The sequence below is a fragment of the Tursiops truncatus genome, chromosome 10, assembly GCF_011762595.2.
Source record: "Tursiops truncatus isolate mTurTru1 chromosome 10, mTurTru1.mat.Y, whole genome shotgun sequence".
Lineage (NCBI taxonomy): Eukaryota > Metazoa > Chordata > Mammalia > Artiodactyla > Delphinidae > Tursiops > Tursiops truncatus.
The window spans coordinates 69,936,892-69,953,715 of NC_047043.1; the positions used below are offsets into that span (position 1 = coordinate 69,936,892).

At 41.0% G+C, this 16,824-nt stretch overlaps 1 protein-coding gene across 1 annotated transcript in view; it reads right to left on the reverse strand.

Moving 5' to 3' along the window:
• Positions 1-16,824, reverse strand: part of ERC2 (ELKS/RAB6-interacting/CAST family member 2) — an 866,017-nt gene that overhangs the window by 426,835 nt on the left and 422,358 nt on the right. Inside the window, exons 9-10 of the mRNA XM_073811247.1 lie at positions 9,424-9,561; positions 1,454-1,594 (exon numbers count right to left, since the gene is read on the reverse strand). Of these exons, the coding sequence (XP_073667348.1) occupies positions 1,454-1,594; positions 9,424-9,561 (279 nt within the window). The remainder of the gene's footprint in view (positions 1-1,453; positions 1,595-9,423; positions 9,562-16,824) is intronic.

A 16,824-nucleotide genomic window follows, 5' to 3' on the forward strand; every position in this document is an offset into this window, starting at 1 on the left:
CCTTCGTACAGTTCTGTTTTTCTGGTGGAACCTTGACTGACACATCTAGCCCAGTGGCAGGCACATTATTACACAGGAACAATAAATGTTTGCAGAAATGCCTATCTGAAGTTCATACAATGTAAGCATTGTTTACAAAATTATTTTCATTTAAAGCTTATGCTCCACCATGTCCTCAAGATCTCTTTTCCATTAGAAGCATATCTATCTATCTATCTATATATATATATTTTTTTAAGGTGCAAACCCATGAGTAACACTTGCAATCTGTGAAGAATGTGCAAACGAGATAGAAGCTTCTGTGCCTTCTGTTACATACGAACTACAGTAATTACAGATCCCCCAGGATTTACATTCTTTATTTTCATATCAAAGAAATAATCTCTTCTCTAAAAACTAGTGAGCTTAAGTTTTAGAGAATACAAATTTTGCTTCTAAGTTTCCTCAAAATTCCTATTATTCATCAATCGTTCCCTTCTTGGACTCCTGATTTAGACAGTACTTTAATTTGTATAGAATTATCAAAATCCAAGGGCTGAGGTGATACTTCGGAGCTGGGACATATACAACTATGCTGTGATACAACCCAACAGAGCAAAAGGATTGACATATCATAAAGGAGACAGACATTTTCCACAGACAAAAATAAGTGTGAGGGGACCAAGTGTGGACAATGGCACATATCTCAGAGCTTTGGAGACTGAATAAAAGAATGGGCATTGCTGCTTCTCAAACTTCTCCACCGAAGTATCCCTAAGTAAACTAAAGGGGTTATAGCCATCCCTCAGAATAGGGATACTCTCCATAACCACCAAACAAAAAATTTCTTTAAAGCATATTGTTTTACATTAACAAATGCAGGTGAGATTTGTTTTCTGTATCCATGTTTGCGCAAGCATTAAAATACTCTTTCAAATTATTTACCATAATGTAAAAATGATGTCCCAGAAGAGCAGCCACAACCTATACATATGTGTCCAGCATGGTACCATATAACCTAAGCTGGTGGTATTGAATGATCCATTTGAGAAGCACAGATGAATGTACAGCACCCAACACAAGGATTAGTACATAACAGGCCCTCAGTAAAGTGGAGCTATTGTTATTATCATCAACGCTGTTGTTGTTACTGTTATCTCAAACAAGGGATCATGAGACATTGAAAAAAAATACAGAATCCTCCAAGCCGTATGAATATGGTAAGACATCAAGAAAACTTTCAAGGAGCTAAATGGTATGTGGTCAGTAGAGTACAGAAGATATGCACAGAGCATCACCAGATGTAGGGAATTACAGTAAATGCTGTTCTTTGAATTCAGATAACTTTACAAAGCAAAGGTAACTAGGTCCCCCAAGCCTTCACACTGTCCCTCAAACTAAGTCTCTAGTCTCTCAAGGCTACATGGATATGGGTTTATGAGTACTATCAGTGTGGTTGTTTTCCCAGACTCACCTCTTTTTCAGTCAGTTCAGCTTGTAAAGCGTTGACCTTCTCTTTCAGGTCTTTATTCTCTTTTCGGAATGATTCTATCTCTTCAAGTCTTTCCCGATCATCTCTCTCCCGTTGTTCTTTCAAACGCTCAATTATTCTTTCCTGTAAGGCAATTGCCCAAAAAAAGAGTTGAGAACCAATCGGTGTGCATGCCAAGGCATGTTACAAAAGGAAATAAGAAGAAATACACATAAGAAATGTTCTAGAGGAATCAACAAACACAAGATATTCTAAACTGGGTTTGTGAAGAGAAGCTGTGCGTAACAGTATTTGGAAAAGACAGTCAATAAAGCTTTCAGCTTGTTAATCAAAGTTAATATCATAGGGTTGCAAGGGATCTCAATGTTCAAGTTCATGGTGGTACCAGGAAAATTCCAAGAGCAATTCCAGAAGAGGGAGGTTCAGGCACCAAGACCTAAAGTCTTGCATGGGTAAGGGCAAGAGGTAGAACTAACCTCTTGGATCAACCCTCTCTGCTTGGCTTTCCCATTTGATGTCAAATAACTTTCCTTGATTTCCGAAGACTCTTCTCGCTAGAAAGGGGATCAAAGTGGAGCAGGACCTAGACCCCTCCGGGACTTAGAGCTGGACTCACAGTGAAAACTTGCGACAAAAGAAAGAATAAGCTCCTTATACAAGTGATTTTTCAATGTGTCTGGAGCTGTTTATTTACTTCCACATTTTTTCAGTGGTTTCTTGGCAATCAGTAGAGACTCAAAAACATTGCTAGAATTTGAGCAAAGTTCAAACAGCAGCTTCTTTTACTGAGAAGCTGCTACATGCTAGGCACTGTGACACACCCTTCTCATCTAGTCCTTATCACATCTGTGAGATCTGAACCAGTACCACTGGTAACAGAGTAGTGCAGAGGAAACCCAGTCTCAGAGAGGCCAACTGACTCGTCCAAGGTGATCCAGCTCATAAACAGAAGGCCCACCCTGCCATCCAGGGCTGTCTGAGTCTTAGCCACGCCCAAAAGAATACACTGCCACAAACATACACCTGGAGCCATTCAAGGAGATCTGAGGGTCTGTCTGCCCTTGACTTTTATATTGAAATAAAAACATTACTCTAGTAGACATGTTTTCCAAAAGAGTGAAATCTTACTGATATCAAAATAAGAACCTTTTGTTTTCTTCCTAAGGAATTTTTTTTTAATTTATTTATTTTTGGTTGCGTTGGGTCCTCGTCGCTGCGCGTGGGCCCTCTCCAATTGCGACGAGCAGGGGCCCCTCCTCGTTGTGATGCTCAGGCTTCTCATTGCAGTGGCTTCTCTTGTTGTGGAGCACGGGCTCTAGGCACGGGGGCTTCAGTAGTTGTGGCGCACGGGCTTAGTTGCTCTGCGGCATGTGGAATCTTCCCCGAGGGGCTCGAACCCACGTCCCCTGCACTGGCAGGTGGATTCTTAACCACTGAGCCACCAGGGAAGTCCCAGAACCTTCTTTTTTTAAGGAAAATTCTGCTTGGCTAAAATTTAAGTTAGATTTCTGAAACTTGTTTCAAATTACCTAACACATATTTGAATTTCCTTTTGGATGGTCATGTTAAAAAATGTTGGTGCAACGATTCTTAAGAATATTGCCTTTTATATTCTTACAAGTATATAGTACAAGACGATGCCTGATATATAAGACAACTGTAAAACGGTGTTTAATGTAGAGGGAAGTTAGTTTGAACACTTAGCCTGTGATTTAAGTTCCCCCAGGGGAGCAACTGTTCTACCCCAATGACAATAATTTATGTCTAATGCTTTCAAGGGCAAAAAAAGTACCATTGTTGTTTTGTAATTACTCAAAAACACTTTAAAATGAAGTATATTATTACTATAACAGTGGGGGTAGAAATAGAACAAATGAGTCTATTACATTCCCTATTTTGTTTCTTCTTGATTTCAGTTACTGTCCTATTTTACTCTGTTTGTGCCATTGTAGAGTAGATGATTATGTGATTGACAGAAGAAGGAAATGGCCTCAGTGCACGGTAAGTCTCTCAAGGACTTTTAACAATTTCAGCAACTGAACCCACACCGCCTTTTGCCTGCACTTATTGCAAAAGCCTCACAACTGGTCACCCCGTGAGCAGGCCATCTCCATCCCACCATTTCCACCCCGTGGCTGTTGGAGTGATATTTTTAAAGCCCCAAACTGACCATGTCACATCACTATTTAGACACCTTCCCAGGAATCACTCTGGCCAGAACATAAACATGCATTTATTCTCACTAGGCACCCTTTGCTTGGTTTTATTGCATGTCCACTCTCTCAGCCTAGCTTTCCAAAAGGCAACAGTCAAATCTTATGAATCTCTTAACCCAGGGCTGGGCAAACTGTCTGGCATACAACAGGCAATTAAAAAGGCTGATGGAAGGAACAAAATTCAAATTAGGGATCATCCTGTCTTCAAAGGAAGGGAAATTAAGTATGCATGTTAACATCCAGAAGGTGTCAGAGTCACTTGGAAATGAGGTTGATTTGCTCTAAGCACTTGTACTATTGACTGGGCATCGATGACAAAGAAAATCAGCAAGCAGTATAATGTTTTTAAGTGTTATTGATGATTCAATACTACAAAATATTTCTCCGTCAATCACAAAACTAATTTAACTGTCAGCCGCGCAGGGCCAGATGTCAAAAACATGTGTTAAAAGGTCCTAATATGGCATGATCTACTTGATTAACAACCAACTTGCAGAAATTCCAACAATGTGTTCTTGTTTTAGTCTTATTTGCATTGGCAAGTGTTCCTTGTGCACCCATCTGGCTCTGCACAGGTCTAATCTATTTGTGCTTTATCACTGGGTGGGAACTGCACTGTGGTGGCCTCCAGCTCTGCTATCTGGCTTTCTCAACTGCTTATCTGCTACGTGGCCACAGCAAGGCTTGGCGAGACCAGCTTTATAAATACTGCGGGTTCCTTGAGCTTCTGTGTGTGATTCCTAGAGCTAAGTCATACTCAGTCTTAACTCACCAAGCAGCATTATTTATTTATTTATTTTTACACACTCTGGATATTTGAATAAGTTCCCGGACATTAAAAGGAATAACACACTCCCTGGGATGTAATAATCCAAATGAAATGGTGAATAGTGCCTAATGGGTTCTATTCATCAGCCAAAGGACAGCAAATAATTAAATGCTCTCATAAGTACACGATTTTTTTTCCACAATTTTTAATTAATCATTTTCTTTTTTGTCCCATGTCTTGTTGCAGAGGATCTGTCCACTTACATGTGGATAAAAATGGAACTGGTGAGGGGAAGGCTATTAAAAGAGATTGCATTGTCAAACACACAAAGAACAGAACATTTAAATTTTAGTCCCATTCCATCACCCATGAGCTGAGTGGCCTTGGGGAGGCAATAAAGTCCCAGCTAAGGGCTAACTTAGAGAGAGCAGAAGTGGCTTCCCAGAGTGCTGGGGTGAGAAGTTAACTGGTGCCACGGGTGATTAATGATGTCCGCCCAGGGCCCAGAGATGAGGAACAGTGCTGCACATGTCCCAGATTTTCATTTCTGGGCATGTCATTTTACCTCACTGAGCCCACTTCCCATGTTTAAAATGAAAGAGCATGGATTTACTGTTCCTCAAAGTGTGGTCTTCCAAACACTTGCATCAGAATCACTGGGCATGCTTGTTAAAAATCAAAGATTCCCCAGAGCAGAGCCCACAGCAGAGCACTGAATCAGAATCACTAGGAAATGGGATCCAGGAAACTGTATTTTAAGACACTCTCTAGATAATAAGATTATTTTTAGATACATACAGAAGTCTGATACCCACTGGAATAAATACTTAAAATTAATCTACTATTGTTTGTCCCATGATAGAAAACTTTGCCAGTTCCTATCCAACGTTTTTGTCTGTGTTTTTCAAATACACTAATGCTCTGATTTTTGGCACCTTTTGAAAATTCTCTGTTTGCTTTTATTCTTCATCAGGTGAAAGGCTAAAAATCAGATGCAAACAGGGTTTAGAAACTAACAGCTCATGGGCCACAGCTGGTCCAAAGAGCTATTTTGTTTGGCTTGAGCATCATATTATAAAATCTGAACTTGAATATTTTGAGGTAAGTCAAAGACTGCTCCATCACCAGCAGTCCCTACTGCTTAACACCAAACCCACTTCCCTCATTTCTGCTCCCTGCATGGCCCTTCATGGCATCCAAGTTCTCAACTGCCAATCTATGGTCCAGCACAGATTTCACATGCCTGAGATTGTGGATCAGCAAACTGAATAATTATTGTCAAGGTAATTCCAAAAGATAATGGAATTTAGAGGTCAGCTAGTTTAAATGCACATTTTGAAGATGTTACTGAGATGCCCTGAGAGGAGAAGAGGCTTGCCCCACGTGATGCAGTTATCAAGTAGTGGGGACAGTTTGATGGGGCCAGACTCCCACAGACCTCAGCTTTCCTTCCTGAACATCTCCTGAGTCTCAAAAGAAGTACTTAAGTAAAGGGAGTAGTTTCAGGTATGAGAACTGTTTTGGGATTTAAACTAGAATAAATCAATTCTTAGCAGGGGGGAAAAGGATAAAATGCTGCCAAGAATATGTGATATGGCGCTTCCCTGGTGGCGCAGTGGTTGAGAGTCCGCCTGCCGATGCAGGGGACGCGGGTTTGTGCCCCGGTCCGGGAAGATCCCACATGCCGCGGAGCGGCTGGGCCCGTGAGTCATGGCCGCTGGGCCTGCGCGTCCGGAGTCTGTGCTCCGCAGCGGGAGAGGCCACAGCAGTGAGAGGCCTGCATACCGCAAAAAAAAAAAAAAAGAATACATGATATGGAAAAGTATATGGTATAAGTTTATTTCTGTACATTTGGAGAAAGAAATCAAGGGTACAAGTGGACTGACATCATATCACTCAAAAACTGCAAAAGGGATACATGATTATTAATAGTTTTTGAAACAACATTCCTTTATTCAAATTTTACAAACAAAATTACTACAAGAAACTTTTGAGGGACTTCCCTGATGGGGCAGTGGATAAGAATCCACCTGCCAATGCAGGGGACACAGGTTTGAGCCCTGGTTCAAGAAGATCCCACATGCTGTGGAGCAACTAAGCCCGTGCTCCACAACTATCGAGCCTGTGCTCTAGAGCCCACAAGTCACAACTACCGAGCCCGCACGCCACAACTACTGAGCCCACATGCCACAACTACTGAAGCCCACATGCCTAGAACCCATGCTCTGCAACAAGAGAAGCCACCGCAGGGAGAAGCCCGCACACTGCAACAAAGAGTAGCCCCTGCTCGCCACAACTAGAGAAAGCCCGTGCGCAACAACGAAGACCCAGCACAGCCAAAAAAAACCCAAACATTTGATACTAAATTCTTGAAAATAGTAAAAAGAATATTTTTCCTGAAAAACCATCTTATTTATTCTTATGTTTCCACATAAAATCTTGTCTCGTATTTATAATTTAATGTTAAAGTTATAATCTTGTAATTTTAATAGGAACATTAAGACTATCTAGGCATAGAATTATGGCTCCTTTTTTTACCTTCTCTATTTTTAGCATAGACAAGTGGTTCTTAGACTAGCGTATGTATCACAATGACCTAGGGAGCTTGCCAAAGTGCAGACTTCGAGGCACTACTCAAGGTTCTGTTTCAGTAGATATACATGGGGCCTAATAATTATATTTTCAACAGACTCCTCCTGGTGATTCTGAAGTAGAGGTCAGAGAAGCCTTCTTTAAGATTCACTGACTTGTGGAACCAGTGGGCTATTTAATCTAATTCTCCCATCCTACAAATGGGAAATTTGAGGCCCTGGGAGAGAGAGTTATTTGTCAAGGTCACCCAGTTAGTGGCAGAGCTAAGACTGAGCACACTACACACACTCTGCACAGTATGAGTCCTACAGAAGTGCCCAGAGAATGAATGAACTAACTTAACTAGAATGAAACGGGCTAGAAATCATTTTAGAAATCGGTAAACATCAGGATGACCTATTTGCCTAATAGATTTTGTTCATTCTTTTAATCAAAGTAATCCTTTTAAATGCCAGTCAGAACAAAACCCTCCAAATGGCTTCCTACCCCCTTTGGAGTGAAAGTCAAAATTTTTCATCCTTTCTCACAGGGGCTTCAAGGGATACTCTTCCCCCCTCCCCCTCCCACTCTGCACTTGCTCTCCCCTCCAATACATTCTCCCTCCAGAAGTGCTCATGGCTCATCCCTCACTTTCCCTTCTCAGTAAGACCCTCTACCTGGCCATTTCACCCCAGCACTCCCTGTACCCTCTTCTTGCTTTCTTCTATGGAAATTATTACCCTCTGAAGTCCCATGTGTTTTACTTACTTAATTATTGCCTGTGTCTCCTCAGTCCCATTAGAATCTAACCTCCACAAGAGCTAGGATTTTCACCCATTCTCTTCTCTACTGGACCCCCAGTCCCCACAGCAGTGCCTGTCATATGGTGGCGACTCACTCAATCAACACCCACTGAGCACTCCCCCATGCAGGTACTGTGCTAGGCACTGGGGGAAGGTAAGCTAACACACACAAATAACACACATATACGGGTATGTTGCTCAGGCTTGGAGTCCAGCAGAGAAGACCAATTAATCACATTAAAACAGATAAATGAACAATTAAGATTGTGACAAGAGCTCTGGGAAATTCACGGTGTTCATGAGAACATAAGAGAGGATTTTACCTAGGAGGCTTCCCTGAGAAAATGACTGATAATAATAATAAGAGCTACAACTTATTATGCCTGTTATTCTCAACACTTTCCATATATTAATGCATCTTCTCCTCAACATATTCCACTAAAGTAGGTACTATTATTATCCTCTTTTACAAATGATAAAACTGAGAAAGCGAGGGGTTAAGTAACTTGCCCAAAGTAGTGTCAGACCTAGGATTTGAACCCAAGCAGTCTGACTCCCATGTCCACATTCTTGACTACTGTGCAATACAGCTTCTCAGGAAGCTGAGCTCTCTGAAGAAGAGAAATAAAGTCTGCAGAGAGTAAAGAACATTCTAGGCTCAGTAATAGCATGTGCAAAGTGTCTGAGGCAGGAGGGAACAATGGTGCACTTAAAAACCTAGAAGGCCGCGGCTTCCCTGGTGACACAGTGGTTGAGAATCCGCCTGCCAATGCAAGGGGCATGGGTTCAAGCCCTAGTCCTGGAAGATCCCACATGCTGCAGAGCAACTAAGCCCGTGCGCCACAGCTACTGAGCCTGCGCTCTAGAGCCTGCAAGCCACAACTACTGAGCCCACATGCCCCAACTACTGAAGCCCGCACACCTAGGGCCCATGCTCTGCAACAAGAAAAGCCACTGCAATGAGAAGCCTGAGCACGGCAGCAAAGAGTAGCCCCAGCTCGCCGCAACTAGAGAAAGCCCGCGTGCAGCAACGAAGACCCAATACAGCCAAAAATAAAAATAAATAAATTAAAAAAGAAATCTAGAAGGCCAGTATGCCTAGAGCACAAAGAATGAGGGAAGAGAAATGGGGGATGAGGCTGGAAAAGGAGGAAGGAAGGAAAGATGGGAGGAAGGGAGGGAGGGAGGGAGGGAGAGGGGGGAGGGAAGAAGAGGGGAGGGGAGGGGAGGGAAGTGAGGCAGGCAGAGAAGTGGCTGGTCAGGTAAGAGCCAAAGCAGATGAAGGGTCGGACCCTATGGGTGAGGTTAAAGATTTCAGTCTTTATCATCCTAAAAACAATGACAAGGTAGTGAAGGTTTTTAATCAGGGCCAAGGGTGATGTGAACAGGTATGCATTTCAAAAAGACACCCTTGGCTTCAGCGTGCCAAGTCTACTGCGAAGGGCGAGCACGGGAGTGGGAGGCCCAGCTGGGACTAGGCTTAGTGCGGATGCATGGAGAAAAACAAGCTCACTGAAATGCATTTGGATCGTTTCCTCCCAACCATGTTTCCCTAAATCCTGATACCCCCGCTAATTTTTAGTCCAAGCTTACCTTCTCTGACAAAGCCTCCTCAAGCGTCGCCAGTGCAGTATCCGTATTACTGGAATCAGTCTGCAAGGACTTGACTCTGTCTTTCAGATTGGTCAGTTGCTTGTCTTTATCCTTAAGTTGTTCTTGCAAGTTTTCAATCTGAAAGTAAAGATCACCATATTTAATGCACATTTTATTACATATTCAGTGCCAAGGTCCCTGAAGTGGACCTATCTAAAAAGAAAAATTAAAAAGGACCCAAGATTATGGAAATTGTCAGTATTATGAAGTTACACTTTGACTCAGAATCAAGGCCATTTTGAAGAGACCTTCTTTCTTCCATGTAATTCAACTTCGTGTTTAAATGGCAATACAGACGAGCAGAATATCTCCCTCCATGCAAATGCAAGCCCTTCAGACATGTAAGCACTATTATTTCTATCTATTTCTACCTCTTTCACCAGCCCTTTAAGTCTCAAGTCCATAAACCTAATCTTGGTGCAGTGAATCAGAGAAACACATATTCAGGATTACTTTATTCAGTGAACAGACACGTACTGGGTGCTCATTCTGCACTGAGCACCATATCAGTATAAGGCAGAACCTATGTAGTCATTCACTCACTCCTTTATTCAGTATTAAACTTTGTGATATGCCAAATATTGTCAAGTGGCTGTTTCAAGTAACCACATGAAAAGCCAAGTAGGTTATCACCAGTAGACTGTTAATGGGAAGAACCTGTGATATAAATCAAATGTAACAAGTACTAAACACTCCATCTGGCAAATAAGTCATGTGTTGGCAACCAACCAGCCACTTTTATCCACTATCTGCAGCCTGAAATAAACACACCAAATAGCCGATTATAACGCCTGCCCAGGAGCAACAGCAAGGACCTTCTCTTGGGCATTGCGTACATTATCATTCATGTTTTTATTCTCTGCTTTCAAACCATGTATTTCTTATCTAAGGATTAAAAAAAAGTCCCACTGTACAAACAATTTATTCATATTAAGGGTTTTAAATTGACAAAGAAAAAAAGCAGTACAACTCTAAGATAAGTCCATTCAAAATATTTGTATTCTGCACCCAGGCTTTCTCAGGAAATCATTCCAAATGCATGTTTCACAATGTGTGACTCAAACAAATTTGGAGATGACTCGATTCACGTAGCATGAATCTGGAATGGCAATACAAATAATGACAAGAGTAGAAGCAATAATGAGAAGGAGGAGGGTTGACAGTGGAGGTGGCAGCAGTAGCAGCATCAAAATAGCTCTGAACGCAAAGATGCTGACCCTCAATCTGAGGACAGAGGACGTGGCTAATTTTTCCAATGATTTAAATCGATGTGGCCTAATGGAGATGGACATTTCCTCCTTCCATTCTTCCCACCTTCCTTTGCGCCTTCCTTCTTTCTTTTATTTTTCCCTTTCTCCTCCCCCTTCCTTCTTCTCCTTCCTTTTTTTGCCAATGTATTTTTTAATAAGACATGTCTTCTGCCTTGAGACAGACATCCTGGTTTGGGGAAATAATTAACCTTCTCCTTCATCAAAATGCATTGTATTCCTATTCAGCTACCACTGTAAGAATTCAGTGTCCCTCCATGCAAAACACAGGAACTCAAAAGGTATAATCATCTGCACTCAGAACAAAGGCTCCCTCCATTCCAGACAAGTGTTCATGGGGTTACACAATACAATAAGCAAATATATGAGTGAGCAAAAATATGGATGGTTACATGTCAGAATGTAGTCATTATACAGAAGAAGCCAGCAGCTGAGAGGACTGACTCTTGAGAGAGTGTGTGTTATTATTTTGAGTACACTCACACCCACATTTGTGTACACACATGTGCAAATCCATGGTGGCTCCAAGCAAACTGATTAAGTTCCCCGTGTTCACCCTGGGAGACAGGGCCCTGGACAGAAGAAAGGGGACTTTCTCTCAGGGCATCAGCCCTGGTGTAGTGGCATCACTGATTTCAAGGGACTTTGGGCGCTGCAACTAGAGGCTAAAGAAGACTGCTGTGAGACTCCCTGGGGCCTCCTCAGTTACTGGGGAGATTAAGGATGTTGAGGGTCAGTGGTCCAAGGAATACTCAGGTAGGCGATAAGAGCTGGAGAACTGTGGGCTGGTGAGACACAGGAGTGACATAGCTATTATCTCACATCTAAGAACTCAGAAGAGCCAATTATACCACAGACAAGATTGAAAAACAGAGCTGGAACTGGAGACATTTATAGAGGTAGGGATACACCACTTTAAAAACGTTGCACAAAGATCACCAAGAATGATTCTTAATAAAGACAAGGTACAGACCAGGGTGGGGAATATATAGCCTCTTATGTAAATAAAAAATAAGCCTATAAATAGATACATATACACAGCTATTAATATAAAATTTTTTTCCGGAGAAAAAATTCACAAGAAATTTTAATAGTGTTTAACTTTGGGGGAAAGGGTCTAGGGTACAAAACTGTGGAAGAGGCCTTCTGTTTCTCCTTTTTGAACATTTCTGTAGTTCTCTGCTTGAATTTTCTAACCATGTGGGTTTTATTCATTTTTAATTCAACCAAGATTATCTGGTTGGTACAATTATGGGTAATTTTTAGTTTATATTTGTATATAAAAATTTAAACCATTATGCAAGTATTTAAAATCATGTTTGCATACAATTGATAACTAAGTAGAAATCGGAGAATGAGAAGGAAAAAGAGTAGAATGTAAAATCATATGATATTTCTTTGTAAAAAGAGAAAATTCTAGCACAGAACAACAACAACAAAATATATATATGGAACTCACTAAAGTATTATTTGGCAGTGGTATGAATGATGATTTTACTTTTCTTCTTTATACTTTACTGCATCTGCCAGCTTGTTCTCCTTGAACATAACAGACAGAATAAAAGATATTTAAGACCGACTACAAAATATAAGAATGGTTCTTTAAATGTGTTTTGAACAGTAAGTTTGTGCTTTTTAAAAGGACTCATTGTAAGAGGAAATATTCCTTTCTTACTCCAAGGAGGACTCAATTCTTAAAATTTTAAATTTAGGAGACTGGGGCAAATGTAAAATTCTGTATCTTTTAAAAAATTATTTTACAGCTTTCTAATGTTTGTAAATTATTAACAACATTTACAAGAAAAAAAGTAGAAACTTCTTCAAAGGGTGAGGTTGTATTAGGTTGAAATAGCAGGCAATGAAAAATAAGCAAATTGAAAACCTGGGTTTAGGATTGGGGATGGAAAATGAGGATTTTGTGAGAAATTCCACATGCTGCAAAAGACTGAATCCACTTAAGCAACATAGTCAACTCACTGGTCACTGTGACTTGATAAAATAAGAGATGGGCCTGAGCAGAAGAGGGCTAGAGATGGACCTGAGCACAGGGCTGTCCTTGCCTTTGAACTAAGCTGCCTTTTCATCACAGCTAAGGAGACTCAGAAGGAGCCAGTTTTGCTGAAGTGGTACCTGCACCTCTCAGAGCAGACCACTGGAGAGGGGACAGGGAAAGCTCAGGCCCTGGAGGTCACCAGGCTGCCCTAATCCTAATGGCTTCAGACTGACTTCTGAAGCTCCAGGCCTGCCACGCCTGAGAAGGGGCAATGCCCAGAGGGAGCTGTTTAGTGAGTTTTCACACAAATGCAGCCCTCAGTGCGAGAGCTGTCACTGACTGAACAGCAGCAGCCTCGTTTACTCCACGTTTGCTCCCCTCCCATCTGGTCTCCAAAACTGCAGCACAAGTATCCTGCCTATAATGCAGATCTGACTGAATGACTTCCTTTCTTAGAACTCTTCAACTGCTCCCCCACTGCCTCCAGATAGAGCCCAAACTCCCTGACATCATACATGAGGCCCTTCACAGGAAGGCTCAACTGGTCCTCCACTATCCCCAGCCTCACCCCAGCCTTGCCAAACCACTCCTGCTATCTCCCAGGACCAGGCTTTCTCATAGCCTCTCCATCTTTGCCTATTCATTTCTTCTGCTTGGGAGATTCTTCTCATCCCAATTTTTTACCCTAGTCCTACTCAAATATTTAGATATCAACATATTCCTCACTTCCTCCAGGAAACCTTCTCTGTCCACAACACCCACTCTGGCCCAGGCTAAGTCTCCTACTTTTCACACACTTTTAAAATCACCTCTTTACTTGTCTCTTTACAATGTGGCTGTGAGTTCCATTAAGACAAGAATTCTGTCATACTCACTGTTGTATTTCTGGCCATAGCAACCAACTGTGTTGGCAATATCACATATTCACTTATTAAATGAATGAAAGAACAATGGAAGGAACCCTAAAGAGAGTGTCTTGTATGAAAGGAAGAGACCAGAGCATGTGATAGCTGAGTCCCTTCAGTTCTTAGATCCTACAAAGAAGAAAAAGCATGGAGAAGCTCCATATTTAGCCAGAGCACCTAAAACATGCTGAAGCATCTTTACGCTTTCAAATATTACCCAAAGGTATCTTTTTGTCTGTTTTCTTTATAGAGTTCTGAAATTTAGTTACTTAAAAAAAATTTTTCTTTTCTCCATATCATATATCTCTGTAGTTTCTGTTATCCAAATCTAGGGTATCAGTCAAACCTTTCAGCTGAATCAACAAAAACAACGCAGTCTGGTTTAAGCAGAAAAGGAGGAGGATTCACAAACCACCAGCAATACTGGAGAACCAGGGTTGGGGAAGATAACCCAAAACAATGCCCATAGTTTTGATGCGACTGGTCTAGTGCAGACACTGTTGCCCCAGCTGCAGAATACCAGAAACTGAGATTTACAGCACAAACCCAGCTGCCATGGACCACTGAACACCACCGCTAGCCCTGTAGCTGTGCAGCACCATGGCCTCCACCTTACAGACTCTGCAGCAGAGAACGCGTCACATTCTCAACATTCCAGCAACTCTGGGGCAGCTACATCTAATGAGCAGAGCCAGGGTCGGGTACACAGCCCAGCTGCAAAGGAGGCTGAGAAACCAAGTGTTGACATTTTCACCTTCCATCAGGAAAGGTCCTTCATAAGATCAGAAGAGAGTTCAAAATATGGGTAGCCAAAAAAAAAAAAGAAAGAAAGAAAGAAAAAGAACCCATATCTACACACCTAGGGAGAGCATGGGTTGTTAGCTCCCGAACCTGGAAACTGGACCATCCTGAAACAATTTCTCTCAACTGTCTCTCTCTCTCAAGTTCCTAACGCCTACAAAGCTAAGATTTGACTTAGACACTTGTCCAAATGTGGTCCATGCAACTTTTTGTTGCCAGTCTATAAGATAACTACGAAAATCCAGAGTGCCTATGTATCACACCAATATTCAAGAACAAGACTGATGGATTTGTCACCGTGAGCAGTGTATAGACAAATTGAGATGTTTCTGAACACATGAGTCACATGTGGCCAAAACTGCACAATGATCATACACAGTAGGACCACATATTGTTCCATGACAAATTAGATATTTTAAAAAAGAAACAGCTTGGGAAGCATGAATTTACAGGCCTGCAAATCTCACATAATGCTTCAGAAATACCTTTTCTTTTTTTTATTGTGGTAAAACACATAAAGCAAAGAATTTGCCATCTAACCCAATTTTTAAGTGTATACTTCAGTAGCAGGGTAGTATTTAATACCTTCATAATGTCGTACAACCAACACCGTCAACCACCTCTAAAATTCCATCTTATAAAACTGAAACTACCCATTAAATGATAACTTTCCATTCCCCCTACCCCCAGCCTCTGGCAACCACCACCATTCTACTTTCTGCATCTACAATTCTGAGTACTCTGAGTACCTGATATAAGTAGAATCATACAGTGGTTTTTGTGTAATTGGCTTATTTCACTTAGAATAATGTCCTCAAGGTTCATCCAGAGCATACATCAGGATTTCCTTCCTTTTTTAATACTGAATAACATTCCACTGTATGTATATACCACAGTTTGCTTATCCATTCATCTGCTGATGGATACATAGGTTGATTACACATTTTAGCTATTGTGAAAAATGCTGCTATGAACATGAGTGTACAAATACCTCTTTGAGACCCTGTTTTCAATTCTTTTGGTTATATGCCCAGAAGCAGAGTTGCTGGATCATATGGTTGTTCTACTTTTAATTTTTTGAGGAACCACCATACTGTTTTCCACAGTGGCTGTACCACTTTACATTCCCACCTACAGTATATAAGGGTTTCAATTTTCCCACATCCTGTCCACCATTTACTATTTTCTGGTTTGTTTGTTTTTGATAGTCGCCATCCTAACAGGTGTGAGATAGTATCTAATTGTAGTTTTGATTTGTATTTCCCCAGTAATTAATGATGTTGTATGATCTTTTAATGTGCTTACTGGCCATCTGTATTTCTTTAAAATGTCTCTCCAAGTCCTTTGCCAATTTTTAAATCAAGTTGTTTGATTTTTGTTGTTGAGTTTCAGAATTTCTCTCTTTATTCTGCATATTATTTCCTTATCAGATATATAATTTACAAGTATTTTCTCCCATTCTATGGGTTGCCTTTTCACTCCACTGATATTGTCTTTGGATGCGCAATTTTTAAATTTTTTCATGAAATCCAATTTGTTTATTTTTTCTTTCATTGCCTGTGCCTTTGGTGTTATAATCAAGACATCACTGCCAAACCAATGTTGTGATGCTTTTGATCCATATTTCCTTCTAAGAGTTTTAGGTCTTACATGTAGGTCTTTGATCCATTTTGAGTTAATTTTTGTATATGGCATCAGGTAAAAGTCCAACTTCATTCTTTTGCATATGGATATCCAGTTTTTTCCCAGTACCATTTGTTGAAAAGATTCCTTTCCCCACTGAATGGTCCTGGCACCCCTGTCAAAAATCATGACCCCATATGTGAGGGTTTACTTCTGGATTCTCCATTCATGGTTTGTGTTTATGCCAGTACTATACTGTTTTGCATATAATAACTTTGCAGTAAGTTTTGAAATCAGAAAGTGTGATTTCTTCCAGCTTCATTCTTCATTTTCAAGACTGTTTTGGCTATTCAGGGTCCTTTGAGATTCCATATGAATTTTTTTCTTTTTTTTTTTTTAACATCTTTATTGGAGTATAACTTCTTTACAATGGTGTGTTAGTTTCTGCTTTATAACAAAGTGAATCATCTATACATATACATATATCCCCATATCTCCTCCCTCTCGCATCTCCCACCCACCCGCCCTATCCCACCCCTCTAGGTGGTCACAAAGCACCAAGCTGATCTCCCTGTGCTATGCGGCTGCTTCCCACTACCTATCTATTTTACCTTTGGTAGTGTATATATGTCCATACCACTCTCTCACTTTGTTCCAGCTTACCCTTCCCCCTCCCCGTGTCCTCAAGTCCATTCTCTATGTCTGAGTCTTTATTCCTGTCCTGACCTTAAGTTCTTCAGAATCTTATTTG